An 18,809-nucleotide genomic window follows, 5' to 3' on the forward strand; every position below is an offset into this window, starting at 1 on the left:
GGTTAAACCCAATAAACAGCATACACTTGGTTACAGTAGTTACATCTCAGAACTAATACATTTAATACATCAGTCGTGGTTGAGTTATATCACTCACAAAGGTTGCAATGTTTAGTTTTTTATTGAAACCATCTTGTAAGATATTTTGAGAGTGTACATAGTCTGTCTAATACAGTGGATGTGCTACTGCCATGCAGTGACTGTTAGTAAAACACTGTTGCAACTCAGCAGAACCAAAAAATGTTGGTTGAGAAAAGAATTGAACAAGCAGCTCTTTAAAGGTGTTTAGACAAAAACAGAGAGAAACAACCTTCAAGAAATTACGGTTTATTGCAGGGCTGCTGTTGTATTAGTTTGACCCAGGTGTACTTAATAAACAACCCTGTGTAAATTTGATCAAAACAAAGAAAGACTAAACCCCCAGATTTTAAGGGTTAACTTCTGAACTTTATTTTTGTAATAAATCACATTTCCATTGTTATAAATAAGCATGTCAGTATATTCAAACGTTTACTTGTTTACAACTTCTACCACTTGTGTTTTGAACTAAATAAATTGGATACACTCATTTGAAGCCCAAGTATAGGTTTCAAATGTTGTTTGTGACATGAGCAAAAAGTAGTGAGCAAATCGCCGTTTCTTACATCGTAAGAAAGTGAGTTCAGACCATCATTTAAAAGAAGACAGCAAATAACTCCGGCTGCATGTGTGACATGTGAGATTTCTGTGTCTGTTTCTTCAGACCACGTCCCGGTCCCAGTGTTGGCGTTTCTGTATTAACTAGCATGGTGTTTTGCTGCCATCTACTGATTTTTATAGGCTTCTGCATTTGCAAACATGTTATATACAGGACTGGATTTATGTCATGCTGTCTTTTCTTTAAATCTACCAAAAATAGTTTAATGACACTCAGAAAACAGTTTATTAAGAGTCAGAGTTCGGGTTCCTGCATAGATAATACTGTGATGCAACATTAACCCAGATGCAGAGCCACTATTAAAATTAGAGGAAACTTTACATGTAGACTATTATTTTTATGATCTGAGTCATGACTAAATTAAAGTACATTCTTAAAGTATATTTCTTTGTGAAGATAGAAAGATGTACGTTACAATACAATAGACACTTCATCTCTCACCCAAGAGCGTAACCGTTATTATGACTTAATATTATATAACAGTCATGTAAGAAGTGCTATAATTATGTTGCTGAGGCATTTATTTACTGTTTTTTTTGAAAATACAAATACAAAAACTAATAACTATACAAATGTGATCGAATAAAGAGCGCAATATTTCCCCATTAAATGTAGTAGACAAAAAGTGTATAAACGAAAAACGAAAAACGAAACTAAAGCACTACAATTGTGCTTATCTTAGAAATCTCAATTACAGCCACCGGTGTTCAATGAAATCCACATAGAGGAAACATATTTCTTCTAAAACAGGAACACTGTACATGTAGAAACAGAACGTGTTGACTTGGGTGTGTTTGATAGGGCCCGGCAGCTAATTTTTTTTTGTCTCAAGCAAGTTAATCAAACTTTTTTTCATTTAAAAAAAAAAAAAAAAAAAAAAAAAAAAAAAATACAGTATAGTTAAGAAAATAATAAAACTAGTTGCCTTAAGCCATAGAGCTGTTCAAATTACAGCATTCACTTTAGTTAAAAAAAATTACTCTCAGTGAAAATATTTACTCATGTTGAACTTTCAATATATTTATACACGCAGCTGACCCCTAGGAGGTGGGCGGAGCTATGACGCAGTGAGGCAGCGCGGTTGCATAGACGATCTTCGCAGCAGCAGCCGTTGTGTTCAGACCAGAGTCAGACCTCCTCCCGACTGTTCCGGAGGAGATTCTCCGCTTCCTGAACTGAATCCGGGAATCTTGAAGTCGCCATGGCGTCAGGCCTCTCCTGTGTTGTAGTGTTTGCTCTATGTGTGATCCTGTCCCCTTGTGTATCCGGTAAGTTGTTGTTGTTTTTTTTTTTCTTTATTAATTTTTTTTTTTTTTTTTAAAAGCTGTAAAACAATCCTTCTTTTCCTTCTTATCGGCGTTGTTTCTCACTAACGTTAGCTCGCGTCGCCGGAGGCTCCAGATAGACCACATTGAGGGGCGATGTCGGTGACGTTAGCTGCGTACCCGAGAGCCCTCCCTGGCTCTCCCGTCAAACTTTCCGTTTCCTATTAAAACATTGCAACTTTAGTTCGTGTCAGTGAACTAATGGGATTTCTACCAGACCCAGCCGGGTTTTTGTTTGTTTGTTTTTTTTAGGATTTGAAGGTCAACATTCGTTTACAAAATGTAAATACACACACCGACATATTTAACTAACGTTTAACCCGTTAGTCACTGCCAGGGCCCGGCCTGTTTTCTAATATCTTACAGCTATTATCCATAATTACCTGTTCACTTTAAGTATCATTTTATTTTTGACTGAAAACTTGTCTTTAAAAATCTATTGCGTAGCCATACGTTATTGTTATCTGTAAATAATTTGCCTTAAGTTTCCCTCAGTTTCCAGTTAATTAAATACAGGTAGTGAAACTTAATACAGTCTCAAGGAGCAGCCATGAACTAAATTGTATCTTCACGTAATGATCGGGATTACCAGAGGTCACATGATACGATGTTGTCTTGATTATTACATTAATATATTCTATTATTGCGATTTTAAACATTTGCTAATTATTGCAACAACATATATTTCAGTTTATTCTTTAAAAAAAAATAAGAAAAAAGAAGCAATTATTATCCCCAAAGGAAAATGTTGACCACATCCATTGTGTCTAATAAATATGAAGTTTTCAGTCTGTTAATTTCACTTCAATCATTTTTTTTTTCGCAGGAAAATGGAATTGTGAAGCAGACAGACTGAATATCGCTGTCATAAACACACACAAACATAATAAATACATATATAATAAATAATGTCATTATAACCGTCAGTATTGGATGTCACAGCTCTGTTTATTACTTTCGTCTATACAGTGTCAACTGAGTGTACACTTCGATAACAACAAAAATCCATGTTCTGGTGGAAGTTTAGTTGTGTTTACTTCTGATAAACAACCGTTTAGGGCTGCAACAAGTGTTATTTGTCATGAATAATCAAGCAGTCATTTTACCTATAAAATGCAAATAGTGAAAAAAAAAAAATCCCATTACAATATTCCGGAGCCCACAGTGACATACTTCAGATTGCGTTTTTGTCCAACCGGCTGTTCAAAACCCAAAAATATTTGATATATTAACATATGTGATAAATTATAAAGCAGCAAGTCCTCATCCGTTAAAGTTATTAATAATCTAAATGGTTGCTGATTCATTTTCTGTTGATCCGCCAATTTATTAATAACCCAATTGTTTTATTTCTGAGTTGCCATAAACCTCAGCCACCATGCTAATATGAATTTGTAGCTGTGAGTCTTATTTAAGTGTTTTGAGGTGTGTGTGTGTGTGTGTGTGTGTGTGTGTGTGTGTGTGTGTGTGTGTGTGTGTTTCAGTAATCTCTTCTTTTGTTCTACTCCAATTTCATAGATCTCTGACTGCTAAGCACCACTACAACTTTGTCTTCAGTGGTAACAAGGCTTATGTTTGCTGCTCCTCTCTACCCTCTATCTCTGCTCTGTTACAGCAGGGGACAATGACTGTCAGGCCTACAGAGACATTTCCAGCATATACCATTCTACGCAGAGATGCTTCTCAGGATTTTGCTGTGGTAGCTGCAGCAGCAGATACTGCTGTCACAATTCTTTCCTCCGGTTTAATGAGGATGCACAAGATGAATGGTATTCTCTTCTGTTTAATTCTGCAACTGATAATGAATGCCTCTTAAATACCTTTTGTGCGATTATAATTTCCCATTTAGATTGTGAACTGAAATACACAAGTGGGTCCCTTTTTTGAATCTCTTTTGATGTCCTTATGCAAAAATAGTTGAGATGTTTTTTGGGACTACACGGTGAGGAAACAGGAAGTACTTCCCGTGCATGACCACCAGCAAGGAGCCAATTAGGGCGAACCAGCTACAACGTGCAAAAGTCTTAATTTGCATTATTGCTGCTAATACTATGTCACCTGCCACACCAGCTGTGGGATTCACAGAATATTTGCTCGTCTTAAAGTCTTAAAAGTCATCTCAAAAACAAAACAAACAAAAAAAAACACGTTATTTTTTATTTACAAGTCTTTTGAAATGTTTTGTATCTATTCGTGGGTTGTTGGAAGATGACTAACCAAAGCTTGAGTGTGCGTGCTACAAGAAGCTTATCGTCTTGTAGTTGCCGAGATATCATTTTAATTGCTTAATCAATCTATCCCCTTTCTGATGCCCTTATCCAGGTACAGATCCCATGAATTTAATTTACTATATCCTTTGGAAAACAAATTATACTGTGTAGTTCTAAGAAGTAGTGCAAAAATGTGGTATAATAATGAAATGCAGGCATGTCTCTTGTTCTGCTTTCATATGTTGGCTAATATGATTGTGAAACTGTTACATTTAATGTGGTGTTAAAAGGCCTTGAAAAGTACTTGGTGAACCCTGGACGGATACTTTTTTTTGTCAATGATTTTGTACCAGCGAGATAATAGCAACAGGAATACTGTTTAGCATAATGTTTCTCTGTTTCTCTCTCAGCAGCTACCATGTTTTCAGCAGTAACTCACCAGTGCCCATGATCGTTGGTGTTGCTGGCACTGTCATCAGTGTACTCATCTTCATCTGCTGCTGTGTCTGTCCCTGCTGCTGCTTGTACAAGATGTGCCGTAAGCCACGACGTAAGTACCCCCGCCATCGGTGAATACTTTCTGCTGTTGTAGGAGATGCTTTTAGATGCAGACCTGGCAGCTAGTTCTTTAGCCAAGAGTTTAACAGCCTTGATATTTACTATGTTTCAGGGGCTCAAAAGAAACTGTGGTTTGTTTTATTATTGTGGCAGACTTAAACAAGTCGGCACCATAATGTCGGTGAGCGTAAGGCACCTCGCTTTGTCAAAATTGAGTAGCTCTACAGAAACACCATTCATATATGGTGCCTCAGTTTATGTGGCAAAAGGAGTATTTCAACAGAATCTTAATGAGGAAGTGAAAAATCTGTGTAAATCCTTCAAAACTAACTGTTTTTACAATTTTATACTGGATTTTCCTGAAAGTTACAATGTCTAGATATCACAGTATATCCATATCACCTACTTCTAGTAGTATTATGATTTATAAACAAAGCATTAGTCCTTTGCATTGAGCTATTTTCATGTAGAAGGAACCTTCTCAGAGAGGACAAGAGGATTTAACCTCCCACAACATCATCATTTTGATGCTTGTTTTTACTTCCTCTCAATAAGTATGATAAAATGAATCGATGAATTACCAGGTAGGAACTTATACCAACTCATCTAAACAAGGAACCATCAGTGTGAATTACACTATTGCAGCGTTTTCTCTGTAGACTCAGGGAAACCTAAACCTGCCCGTACCCTCCTCATACAACTAAACTCAAGCAGATTTTTGTAATGTAATGTATTGACACCTTGAAGGCATATGCTGCTGCATTTGCTGCGCATGGTTAGGCTTCCTGCCCACAACCACCATTAACCCATTTTTAACTGCTTGCTGTTAAAAGCCCCTCAGCCCACATAGACGTGCATTCTCTGATGTAAGCCTTGTTTAAAAGAAGAAGTCAGATTCTTGGTTTCCGGTGTGTTGGAAGATTTGTCGGAGTGTTTTTCAGAGCAGAACGTCGCAGGGCACTCATTTGAGGACTGTTGGCCAACCCACCACATGAATTTCATTATGGCTGTGGTTTGGTCTTACTAATAAAAAAGGCATTGAGGCACAGAGTGCAAACTGATCGAATGTTCCAATAGCAAAGTAATATGCAAGGGCAATGTAAACTCTGTAAACAGAACACTTGTGCTGGTTCGGCATGCTGTGCAAGGTTTCGCTTTCAGCACTTCTCTTTGGTGAGCCGTATCCCACGGGTTGATGACTCACTGTAGTCGGAGATAATTGCTGTTTGGATTATGTGCCAAACCTGGAAGATACTGTGCTTCCTATTAAGGAAGCATCATGTCCTTACTTGATTTTTGCCACTGCTTTCTTTCAGTGCTCTGAAATCAAGTCCATTTATGGTGAATTAAGTTTCTGCACTTGTGAAACCAGCTTTAAGATTTTTAGAAACCGCTTCATTTTTCAATCTAATTGTCTTTAAACCGCACCTCTTATATCTATAAGTATCTATAATCTCCCTAAAAGACCAAAAACAACAATTAACTGATCCTACTGAGTATTGACTATCTGGTCGGAGAAGGATTACGCTTCTTTCAAAATTAACAGCCACGATGTTGCACCGTGCAACCATGCAACATGAACTGTCCAGCTGCCGTACATAGTTACTAATGGGTGAAAAGAGTTTCCTAGAAATTGACTATGTACTCCTGTTTGAGTAATGTTTGATGAAACACAGCTCTGAAATATAACTTTTAGCTGTTCTTAAAAATTTGTGTTTAATATTTGTGATCTGTTTGTAGAGCTTATTTACTTTCAGTCGTAAGCTGAAGGCCACAGATGGGTTAGGCAGCCTTGTCCAATAGATTATTGTAGCTTTTTTAGTGGCCTTCAGTGTTAAAGATCTGTAAGTGCTTAGAATGGCTTTTTTCACATCAATCATGATATTGTTAAGTAATTTCAATTAGAATCAAGGCAAAGGATCAATATTTCATGCAGTGATTGCCTGCTGTTTCAGGTTTGTCTCCCTTGTGGTCAGTGCCTTGTTGTTTTAGATCAGCTGATCTGCCTCTGAGCAGTAGACCTTGAAGCTCATCGGCTGTGGTTGCTTGGCTGTGACCACTCCCACTTTTGAGCTGTTGCTGTGCAGTTTTGGAGACAAGATGCCAGAATGTCTATTTATGTATGTGGAAGTCCTCCATCAGTACTTGTGACTACTCAAAAATCTTCCAGATTTAGGCTTTCAGAGTTTTCAACCAAGCCTGTCTCTTTCATTGCTTTAGTTGCATCTTAGTACCAGAACATAACAGAATGTGATGAAATCCTCTTTGGCCTCGTTCCACCAAATTTCAGTCATTGCTCAGAGTTTGAGTCATAAACAAAGACACATGAACAGTTTTGTATCCTTAAGCTCTTACTCTTTTGTGAGAGGCTTGCCCGTATGGGTGTTCCAAGTTTAATTCACCAAACTCTTAACTGTACAAAGTTGTAATGCAATCGCTCATTTGATCCTGATAAATCTCACCAGAGAAAGTGTGTGCTTGTGAGATCTCATTTTAAGTTGACCTGTTCAGCTTCGTGTGTGAGAAAGAGTCTTTGGGCAACAACGACTACAAAGAAGAATTCCACATTTGTCCCGACAGACTTTACGTTGTATGACGGTCACACACTTTGCTTTTGTAGGCTTGGGAAAATTTCAGATAAAACCTTCATGGATTGGATGTATATAATTCGGAAGCTTTACGATTGACCCACTTTTACTTTGATGTATCTTGTCAACAGTTTTACGAGTGTCTTTTATAATGGCGGTCCTCTGGGAAAGCAGTTTTTGGGCTGTGCCGGATTTTTGCCTTTGCTAGTGAGAAGTTAAACCCATTAACAGCAAGACTGCAGGGCAGCATAATATCCGGCTGGTTAGAGCAGCCACACGGCCTGTGGGACGCTCGACTCACTGCTGGTGTTTTGAGTGTTGCGCCTGTTTTTTTTTTTTACGCACTGTTCGCTATGTTCCCAAGCGAAATACACAATGAAAAGATCGTCGTGTTATGTCAGTTACTTGAGCTGATGAAGGCAGTATTTACCCAGTGTGCTCTCTTTATTGCTCTCTTGCTCTGTGCGTGTCTCGTCTCCGAACGAGCGTAAATTAAAATCACCTGCCATCTTTTTGGTTACAACTCTTCACCTGTCGGCCCTCAAGCATTCCATCATTAATGGCCATTATCCAACGAAACTCAAAGTCAGAAAGATCTGGCCGGCGGTATCAGCGCCGCTGAAGACACACTGGCAGTGTGAGCACACAGCGACCCGGAACACAACTGTGAGGGGGCCATCTCACGCACACACACACACACACACACACACACACACACACGCACACACACACGCACACACACACACACACACGCGCCATGCAGGCAGAGTGTCCCAGGTATAATACGTCCATGATGATACTGACCCTGAAACACATAAGCTGCCGTGGCAAAACATGCCCGTACAAATGACATCTAAAGACACTACGATGATGAATATTCATTTTGAATTACGTTTGTCTTAATAATGTACTTTACTTCAGTTAATTTTCACGTCATATTTAAACTAATACATCTCCCAGATGATGGCATTGTGATTTCACATCAAATTTCGCTACACGTTTTTGCCACCTAAGAACAAATCCGACTGTATGAGTGGTTCTCTGAGTTTATTGGATTGAATAACTGAAAAGACCTGCAGGTACAAATATTAATTGGGTTTAATTTTCTGTCAAGTGGGTGAGGACAGACGCTTGCAAAAATGCTTACAGTAAATATGGACACAGACACTTGATTTGATCATTTCTGTTGTCTTTTTCTCTTTTCTTCTCAATTATTAAATTTGATATTACGTATCTTTAGGAGCACCCTTTGTACTGCTTACCTAAATAAATCCTGTAAAAATGTCTCCTCATTGGGGGAAAGGGCGGCCTGTGCTGTGTGTGTATTTGTATTGGCAGGAAAGCAGGTTCACTGTGTTTAACACTGCACACTCCTACACTTCCTGTTAGTTTGGTCTCTTCGCCAGCTCGTTCAAGTCAGAGAGGTTTAAACACAAGTTAGCAATACAACGGCGCTTCCTGGACCCGGGCTGTTACGCATTGGGATCAGATCCAGGAATGTCAGAGCTCCACCTTGTGTGACGCATTGTCTCCACAACGACCACAGAGTGGAAAACTGAAGGCCTTCCTACATCATTTACAGGAAGTGGTCATGGTGACTCCCACTCTGTAAAACAACCTGGTGGGGACTGACATGCAATCACACATTTTTCTTCCCCCACGGTTATTTTTAACAATGCTGTCTCTCAATTTCACATTTACTTACCCTGACAACAGTGTAGATTTGATTCTGTATTCATATACGTTTAATATCAATCTAGCAAGTGAAAGATTGCCATGAAGAGAGTTTTGAAAAGTTGTGTAAATCTCTGTATTGTTAATAGACTATATAGTTTCTTTGATAAAGACCTCATAGTTAATGATAGGTTATGTTGTATCTTCATTAAATGGAGCACCTTCCTCTATTCTTTCTCTTTGATTATTGTTCAGTTTCAGTCTCTATAAAAACAATACATTTTGAATGCTGTTTGTAACCTGATTAATTTGTATGACAAGGTTATAACTTTTTTTTTTATCACCACCCTCTCTTCTGGTTCTACATTTTGAGATTTTAGTGCGTAAATTAAACTTAAAATTTGTAATGTACAACTTGTTTAAAATAAATAGGTCCTCTATGAAAATTATACATTTCAGTTCCTCTATCCTCCTGCAGTCAAAATACGATCACAAAAACCAAGCAGGAATTCCAGTAAAACCAAATTAAGTGAATTTTGAATGACAGATTATTTTTGACACACAGTTGGATAAAACCAGAACTGTTCGTCTGAGTTAACTTCTCACTGAAGTCTGGACTTTTCTTTTCTTTCAATGTTGTAATGCTGTTTAGTTCTCCCAGGTGAATGAAACAGCCAGCTCAGACCAGACACAAGCTTTTGTGATGGAAATTGTAGAGTTACGAGTGAAGAAGTCCAAATAGACTGCCTTGGTTGGAAAAACTGCCATGTTCCTTGACAGAATTGGATCGAGGAGAGTCTGAGTGAAAAGTATAGAGGTGTCAAGCTATTCCATCTCTGAGTTCCCACCCTCCGAGGTCCAGTTATCATTATCCCCCAGAATTTTCTATATTTCAAGATAAGCAGAGGCACCTGCCTCACCTTTTAAACTTGGTTAACTTTGGAACGCTAGATTGTCTCCGTCTTCAGCCGTAACAGATCTTGCCTTCTGGCAACACTGAGTTCAAGAGGGCAACACTGAGTTGTCTGATGAGACAGAGACACAGAGAGACCCAATGATGAATGAAAATTCCTTCACAGATTTTGTTCATCGGGGGTGGTTTGGTCATTTACCTTTTATTTTATCATTGCTGACAGCTGAAGTCCTCCATTTGATCTGAAGCCATACCTAGCTTATATTAGCTGTGTGTGTGTGTGTGTGTGTGTGTGTGTGTGTGTGTGTAGCTCATCTGTTTCTCTGTTGTGTTTACTTACAGCTGTGATAGCAACCACCACCCACACCACAGTGGTCACCACCACTCCTCAGCAGTACCCCCAGCAGCCGACCGCAGCGCCTGGACCCCCTATGTCCTACCAGTACCCGCCCTACCACTCGGTACCAGTGCAGCCAGGCTACGGAGCTCAGCCCATGCCCATATTGCCCTACCAGGGACAGCCATTCACACCAGGACCACCACCGACGTATCAGGAAGCCAGTGAGTGTGGATTTTGATCACATCAGTATTCAGACTAAAGCTAGGCTTTGTGTTACGGTTAATGAATACAGCTTATGAATGATAAGGCCGGTGTGCAGCCGAGAGCACAGGTAATGCGGTAATGCAGTAATACCAAGTGAGCAAGAACGACAAAAAGTGAGCGATTCTATTCAAACATCCAAAAATCCGGGAAAGACAAACTGGATCCGTTGTTTTACTACAGAGCAGTGACACAGGTACAGTCTGCTATGAACTAGTAAACCGTGCTTTAGAAGACTTTAAAGACACAAACAAAAAAAATGCATGATAAAAACTCATGTGTAGATATATTGACTAAAATAATATTTTATTGTGATCTAATCACTTCAAATAAATCAAAATCAGATCAAATCCATTTAAAGGGAACCACTCACAGTGCACAACCTTCTGATGTTGAAAAAAAAATAGTTTGGGTTTGTTCTGATCGTCTTTAAGGGTAAAGGAGTCGACTAAATGCCAAAAATAAGAAGGTGTATGAACTCTAGGTATTTAATTCAACAACTTTTGTTAATAATTTCTGTCTGTGTATATTATATAGATTTTAATAGGACTGCGTCCCCAAACAAATCTCTAGAGAACGGGGGTTTTAGCATTATATTATGGTTTCACAAAGTTCTTCAAAAAACACTCCTTTTTGTGGCTTTAGTGAAGCTTTGTGAAATTAAGCAAAACCAATGTGCAATTCAGAATAGCTACAAACGGAAGTAGATGCGAAACAACAGCTGCTGGTATAAAGTTGTGTCATGTCTATATTTTTTTTTAAACAGGAAATTAAACATTTATAATTACTTTTGTTTCAGAGCTGCCGTTGTGGTTATAGTCAAAACATTTTCAGCCCTTTCATTCTCAAGCCATCCTTTCTTTCTGTCACCAGCCGGTCCTGCCTACCCTCCCCAGCCGATGCCTTACGGCCAGGCTGCCTTCAGCCCCGGCCAGGCTGCCTTCAACCCCGGCCAGGCTGCCTTCAACCCCGGCCAGGCTGCCTTCAACCCCGGCCAGGCTGCCTTCAACCCCGGCCAGCCAGCATACCCTCTACACCCTCCTGCCCAGCCACAGCCCAACGCTCCAGCCGCGCACACGGACTTCCTCGGCCAGCCTGCGTACAACCCGGATTATGTTGCACCACCTCCCTAGACCGGATAGGAGACCTCAGTGCTGCACTCTTGGCCCCAAACACGCAGCAACATTTTCGAACTTGGCAGAACTGGAAATTTGTACTTTTGAATCGAGATGAGAAATTCCAGTGTCTTGAGTCATACGTTTTGGTGGTTAAATATGGGTATGTTATGACATCTGTTCTGTTGAACAGTTGCCAAGTGAAAATGTTGATACCTTTTGGCTTGTATTGCATGGACTTACAGTATAAATATATGCTGTGAGATTGTTTTCTTACAGGCTCCATCTTGGTCTTCCTGGCAAATGCAACATGAAACCACTGAGTCTGATTTCTCAGCCCTCTGCCTCAAAACCTCCCTCCTGCCTTTACCGTCCACCGACCAAACCTACCTGACCTTTGAATCTGCCTTTGATTCAGTCGTCAAACTTTGGAGAAGGTGTTTCGATGTCCGTGGCCATCATCTCATTGCCAGTTTCTTGCTGACCGATAAAGTGCTTTGAACCTTTTTATTTTTCATGTACTTAAGTGCTCTTTTTCTCTGTTGTTGAAAAAAGGTGGGTACCACTTCTATGTCCTGTACGTGTTATTTGGGAACAAATCGAGGTGTGCAAGATGTCTCACTGGAGGATTTATGCTGAAAAGTCATTGTCTGTTGACTACTGATGTTCGGATGGTAACAAGGTGGATTGTGTGTGTTCAGGAAACGGGGGGGTCGTCTTTTAAACCTCCAGCAAAAGGGAAAATTCATCATGTCGGTTCACCAAAACAATTCTTGCGCACAAGGAAAGTTTACTTTACATGTTTTGTGTTCATGTACATGGGAGACTTCTCATTAAGTTTGTTTTGTATTTTCTGCTCAGGTTGGTTGTTTTCATTTGCTAGTTGTCACATTTGTACACATGTCTGACTGAGCTGCGATGCATCGGCAGCTTTAGATTAATTAACTAAAGGAGATTCTTTCATTTTCAATCAACTAAACTTTCGCAGTCAAGATCACAAAAGAAAGACGGATGCTAGATGCAAGAAACAATTGTGCCTTCCCACCCATGTTTACTTTTTAATCAAACATAAGTGTACACACCATTTAAAACACTTGGAAATGTCTTTTTCTATTTATTCACATTTTCTATTTGTTTGCTTCACTAAATGTTGTGTCACTTTTACATAACCGTCATAAAGGCCCCCTGTTGAAGACCTCTGATCTACATTATATTTTATGTTGTCTAAATGCTGTCATCAATCTGTGTTGCCTTTCAACTTCAGCTCCTTTTGTTATTGACACCAACTTCCTGCTGTGAACTTTTAAAGCTCATTTTGCATGATGTTGAATCAGTTCTTTTTTTTTTTTTTCCTGTGTTGCGTCAGTTTTGTTTTCCAGCAAAAAAAAAAAAAGCCATCACTTCTGCTTTCTGCTCAGTGAAATAACTTGAAAATAGTTTTACAAAAGTGACCTTTTTCTTGTGACCAGCTGAACCTGGAGCAGTACAGTCACAACTCATGTGACCGACCAGACTTTGATGTGTTGAGCCACCATGTTGGAAATCCCTGACTTCTCAGATTCCTGTTTTCAGGCTTTGGTTGTGTTCAAATAACACAGTAGCATACATGTATTCCATTTCAATGTGTCAATCACATCTACAGTATGCTGTGTTTTATTTAACCCTTTGAGGGTTTGAGACACATGCCACCTACTGAAAGGAGCCTAATGTCCTATAATTTTGCTATTTTCAAAACACGTTCTTTTTTCCATTGACGGATCGATTTGTCCGAAGTGAAATATGTCATCAAAAAGTTGCCTTTTCTCTGAAATCTGTCTTTGTAGTTGTGTTCGGCCTGTAATTCAGTCCTTTGGCCAATGTTGATTCTTCAAGGTGACTTTAAGTGGAGTGTTTTTTTATTGGTGTTCTGGCCTACCTGTTCATACCTGCAGATTTATAGATTTATTCTTGTTCCATTTCTTTGTCTCATCTAAGAATAATTGTTATTGATGCAAATTGAGCATACATTTCCAACTTTCATTTTGTGAAAAATCCCACCAATTCAGTTCAATAGTTCAATAAAATATTTATTTTTTGTTTTCCCAAGTTTTTGGTCATTGCATTTTTTTTTTAGCAATGAAGGTGACATTCCAAAGTCCATTTTGTTGACGAAATAGGTGACAAAAACAAAGGAACTATATTAAATTGGCAAATTAGTGAACACTTTCCAGAATGAATAGAAGAATTCCAAGATCAGCGTCATGAATTTGTTTCTCATTGCTTTGCAATTTAAAAATGGGATTAAATCGGTTGAAATAAAGCTGTTCTTTCAAGGAATTTCCAGTTTTCCCAAAAAGTACTTCAGGTAAACCTACCAGGAATTTATGAAGTCATAAAATAAAATGTTACCCAGAATTGCTCATGTCATTTGAGCTTTTCAGACACGTTGATCTAGTCAGAAAAACGTATTTTTCCATATTAAAACGAGGTAGAAGAGCTCAACAAAAGCTAAACCTGAAGTGGTTTGGACTTGAATTCAGAACCCTTGAGCCCCACACTGAAGAGAAAATGTTAGTAAAGTAAAAGTAAATAAGTATTAGAGCAAAGGAGTGGGCCCTGTGAGTGAGTTATTTGTGAAGTATAATATTACTAATGCATTAAAGTGAAAAGCAGCATTTTTCTGTTTTAGTTGGTCATAGTGAAGCCAATTTTAACTATTTTACATACCCTTCAGTATTTTCATTTGCGGAAGTACATCATGTGTTTTATCTGTGAAGTAACACAAAACAATATGGTGTAAAAACGACAATATTTGTCTTTGACTTGTAAGTAAAAGAATACAGAGTGGAATAAAACGGTTAATATAACCCAAATTTGTACTGAAGTTTAGTATCTGACTAAATGTACTTAGTTGGTTTCCACTATTGCTTATTACCGCCGGGCTGAATTTGCTGGTGAAACATAACCAGTGGGCAAAAATTTAAATAATCCAGCACATAAATTTGGGGAGGTTCTTGGTTGATGAGAACATTTAAATATGACCATTTGTATGTATTGTACTTATAGTCCTGCCGCTGGTAAAAACACAGTCTGAGCCCAGACACTCTTAGAAATGGATGTTTTCATCTACATTATACATTTACCTGATTAAATAAAGTCACTAAAGACACACATTCGAGGGATTAGTTGAAGTTAGAGTCAATCAACATAGTCTGCAACAGCCTATCATAAATTATCCCATGTTAAGTCGCTCACACGAGGAAAAGGAATGTTGTTGGTTTACTTGTTACAGGGTGGGACAGACACAGGTTCGAAGAGTTTCCTCACTGCAGTCGGATTAATTTCCTCATTACGCTTCATCATAGCAGTTATGGTTTCGAGTGTTTTACCCAGTATTGTGTATGTTTTGTGTGTGGTCATGGTTCCGGCTGTATGGGGTAAGTTTTGCTTCTGCTATGTATTTCAACGAGTTTTGAGTCTTTTGGACTTTTTTGATCATTTGCCAACAGTAAAAAAGTGAAACCAAAATGAACCAGACAGGCTGGATCACTTAAAAGTCAGTTGCCACAGTGCACAGTGTACCATCATCGTATGTATATTCAGTACACAGTTATTGATTTATCGATCTATCTGCAAGATCTGAAATTCAGCTTCTTATCAGTTTGTGTAATTCTCTATTGCTTTAATCTCTCACCCTCACTACTCTTCATCATAAGACTGTGTCTTCTGTCTTACAGCTGATTACTGCCACACATATTGGGACACAGATGGTGTCTTCCATGACACTCAGCAATGTGGCAGGAAGTACTGCTGTGGCGACTGCAGCAAAAAATACTGCTGCAGTGATAAGAAATACCATTTAACTCAAGAAAAACAAGAAAGCTGTCCCGGAAGGTGTGCTCCTGTTTCTAACCTGTATTTCTCCCTCTCCATGACACAAAGATAAAAAAAAAAAGAAAAAAAAAAAAAAGGCGGTAACAGTATATAAACATATAGAAACAATATCAGTGTTTTACAAAATGTATTCGTTTTAATTATTATCCTGTGTTTTCTTTTTTTACAGACCTGTCTATGAGAAACAGGTGCGAAACAAATCCAGTAATTTTATCATCTTGGTAAGCATCGTTGTGTCTATTATTCCCACCTTCATCTGTGTGGCTGCCATCATCTGCTGTGTGGCTCCTTGCTGCTACAAGAAATGTCGAAATGGACGCAACCCAAGGCACATAAGTAAGACACAGTTCAGAATACTAAAACCCTATGACCTAAGATACTGTATGTGATGTGTAGTAGCTACTGATGTGTACTGTCAGCGATTACAGATACAGTTAAAGGACATGTTTGGCAGTTTTGGAACTACACTGCGCCTTCATTGGATGAGAAGATTGATACCGCTTTAATGTCTCTACGCAAAGATAAATATGGAGCTCTATAGCCAGCAGCCGGCTAAGTGAGCTTAGCGTAAGGACAACAAACATCTGACTTAGAAAACTAACAAATATTTGTAGCCTGCAGCTACTGCAGAGGTCACGTGTCCAGAAGCAGCATGGCTGCACATCGTTTTTCAAACCCTTTAAAACCTTTAGAATTATCGACCGATCCAAGTTCCACAGGATCGATGCAGGTCTGCCATGATTCCTGTCTTCTTTTTCCTGGCAGCTTTATTTTTCTGAAGCACTGCTCAGAGCTGGTTGGATAAAGTAGAAACGGGATTACAGAAAATGTATTCCTTGTTTACTGTAAACCAGACAGACAGGCAGATCCATGTTGCTGACCAAACCCTCTATCAGCGATGGCTGTCAGGATGTAGAGCTTTTTAACACTGACTTTAACAACAACAAAATTGCTGACAGCACCTTTAAACAAAATTGTTTTTGTTTCAATATAAAGTGTCCTTGTTTATCAGTGGATGAAATTTTCACAATGTTTGTCTGTGACTTTATATAGCCGTGATAAACTCCAACCCTGCGGTCAATGGACCCCAGCAGCTATTGTCGCCGCCTGGATATCAGCCATCCTACCTGGGACATCAGCCATCCTACCCGGGATATCAGCTTGTGCCGGGACATGGAGGGCCGTCCTTCCCCACGGCACCACCACTACCATACGTGGAAAGTAGTAAGTTGTTTCATGACATGTACTGCCATGTATATCAAGAAAAACTAAAATAAACAAATGATTTGGAAATAAGCTCACACCAACAAAAGTATTTGTTCTTTGTCGTTTCAGTCAATCTAGCTCCATTTCCCGCTGCATTTGGTCAAGACCAGCCGATGTACCCCTACCAACCTCCCAGCCAGCCCTATGCACCGCCACCACATTCAGACAATCACGTACAACCACCCTACAACCCCTCTTATGGGCAAAACCCCTAAACAGGATAGTTTACTACACCATACACCATACTGCACGTTTTAAAGACCTGGCTGGACCAAAATACTCGTGGGAATGTGAAATGTGTGGATTATGTTGTGATGATACACTGGGAGCCGCTTTGCAGGATGTCCAATTAGAACTAAATATACCTTGGGAAATCTGCTGCTGCTTTTAGGGGATACTGTTGAGTAATAGCTTCATTTTTTTTCTCCATCTGCTTGGAAGGATCCAATTTTAAAATGACTTGTGTTGAACACATTTTAAATTATAGAGGACAAATACAAAAACACTTATTTCAAGTTCAGAAAGAGAAATATAAAACCAACAATTACATGCAACTTTGAATACTTTATGGACACAAGAGTTAAAGCAATATTTATTCAGAGAAAGATTTATTTGTTTTATGAACATTTTCAGAATCATCCCTTTTCTCTGAGCAAGAAGTACTTGAAATGTTGCACTTTGTGCTAATTCAATTTTTTTACCTAATAATGTTGTGCCATTGAAATTATGATGAAACACTATTAACACGAAGCCCTATTTAACAAACCATGGAACATTACATTCTCAAATGTGCAATGTTGCTTTTGTTGCAGATGGTGTTTGTCTGAGTACATCCTTGTCAGCTAACATTGTGTGGCTTTACCTCAATATACACCACAGTTTGATGCCTTTTCTCTTTTACCTTATGTGAACAGCACTGTCATTAAAAAAAAATCAAGAATAACAAAAAAAAGTTTCCCAGTCAATTATTTTTCTTCAATAAACTCAATCTGCCAACAGAGGTCGCCCCAGCTTCACTTTTATTTTGTAAAAAACGAAACAAAACACTGGCTTTGTTGATGCTGCATGCTGGAGCCACATTGTCTCACACAGAGTCGCATTGTGATTAGGCATACCTTTTGTAAAGTTTAATAAGATCTCAGGTGACTAGATTTTAACTCCTCGATGTAGGCTATGGTTGGTTCCTGTCAAGGCCCTGTCGAAGCCTGTATGTCAAATTTTAGTCTGAAAACTTACACTTTATCGGCATTTTACTTGCATCTCTTCAGGAATATATTTTGTGGGTTTTAAGTAGGAGACCAAAAACCATCACATATAGTTTTACAGCTCGCTGTAGAACTTAAACCTAGAAACAGGTTATTTGGGTGTTTTGCATCAGGAGCTTGTCTGAACTCATCTGATTGGGTGACTCTTTTGAGTGACACGCTGCCAGGCCAATCACAGATTGTCTTTAGTTCTACAGCTTCCCAGCCTTGCTACAAACCGTGAGGTGCTGTTTCCGACATAAAATTGGACAGTGAGCAACGCTGAGGGCCCACTGGTCCGCTGTGTGACATCACAAATTTACGGAAGTCGAAACGGCACAGTTGCTGAATATGAGCAGGTGGATTTTTCCGTGGACCGAGCCTTTTGACACTTTTACATTGTTGATACAAACACCTAGACCTGCCTCAGGAAACGGACTTAAACTTGTCATAACTGCTTTTTTCTTCTTTTTTTTTTGGAAAGAAGTTGCAAATGCAACATTGACTGGAGTCGTACTTGTGTCCACCTGATGCATGTAAGTTCAAAATTCCCTAACTTTCGCATTAGCTCTGTTTTGGTCGTTACCAGCTGTCAATGACTTGACACTTACTTTAAAGCTCTGTACAAGTTTGTAAAGCTGTTGTAGACTGTTGTTTTCATTTCACAAAACCAGTGATGACAGTTATTTGAACTTTTTAAAAAAAAATATTTTCAAATGCTTAATTTAGAGTCTGCACCAAAGTA

The 18,809-nt window shown here is 38.9% G+C and overlaps 2 protein-coding genes across 4 annotated transcripts; both read left to right on the forward strand.

Moving 5' to 3' along the window:
• Window positions 1-1,812: 1,812 nt before the first annotated feature.
• Window positions 1,813-13,766, forward strand: LOC138196468 (protein shisa-5-like). Of its 3 annotated transcripts, none has more exons than XM_069146526.1 (5): window positions 1,813-1,965; window positions 3,638-3,791; window positions 4,643-4,782; window positions 10,308-10,526; window positions 11,440-13,766. In XM_069146526.1, exons 1-5 carry the CDS (start codon window positions 1,899-1,901, stop codon window positions 11,697-11,699), a joined length of 840 nt encoding a protein of 279 aa, XP_069002627.1. In that variant the 5' UTR covers window positions 1,813-1,898; the 3' UTR covers window positions 11,700-13,766. The 3 variants fall into 3 exon arrangements, with proteins under 3 accessions (XP_069002627.1, XP_069002636.1, XP_069002645.1); XM_069146535.1 differs by having other exon boundaries at window positions 4,646-4,782; XM_069146544.1 differs by having other exon boundaries at window positions 3,641-3,791.
• Window positions 13,767-14,893: 1,127 nt separating this feature from the next.
• Window positions 14,894-17,808, forward strand: LOC138199822 (protein shisa-5-like). Its single transcript, XM_069152052.1, has 5 exons — window positions 14,894-15,097; window positions 15,398-15,554; window positions 15,724-15,890; window positions 16,608-16,778; window positions 16,890-17,808. Exons 1-5 carry the CDS (start codon window positions 14,929-14,931, stop codon window positions 17,033-17,035), a joined length of 810 nt encoding a protein of 269 aa, XP_069008153.1. The 5' UTR covers window positions 14,894-14,928; the 3' UTR covers window positions 17,036-17,808.
• Window positions 17,809-18,809: the final 1,001 nt, after the last annotated feature.

The sequence above is a fragment of the Embiotoca jacksoni genome, unplaced genomic scaffold (assembly GCF_022577435.1).
Source record: "Embiotoca jacksoni isolate LCO1_2020_lvr unplaced genomic scaffold, fEmbJac1.0.p SCAF_1, whole genome shotgun sequence".
In the NCBI taxonomy this organism is placed as follows: domain Eukaryota; kingdom Metazoa; phylum Chordata; class Actinopteri; family Embiotocidae; genus Embiotoca; species Embiotoca jacksoni.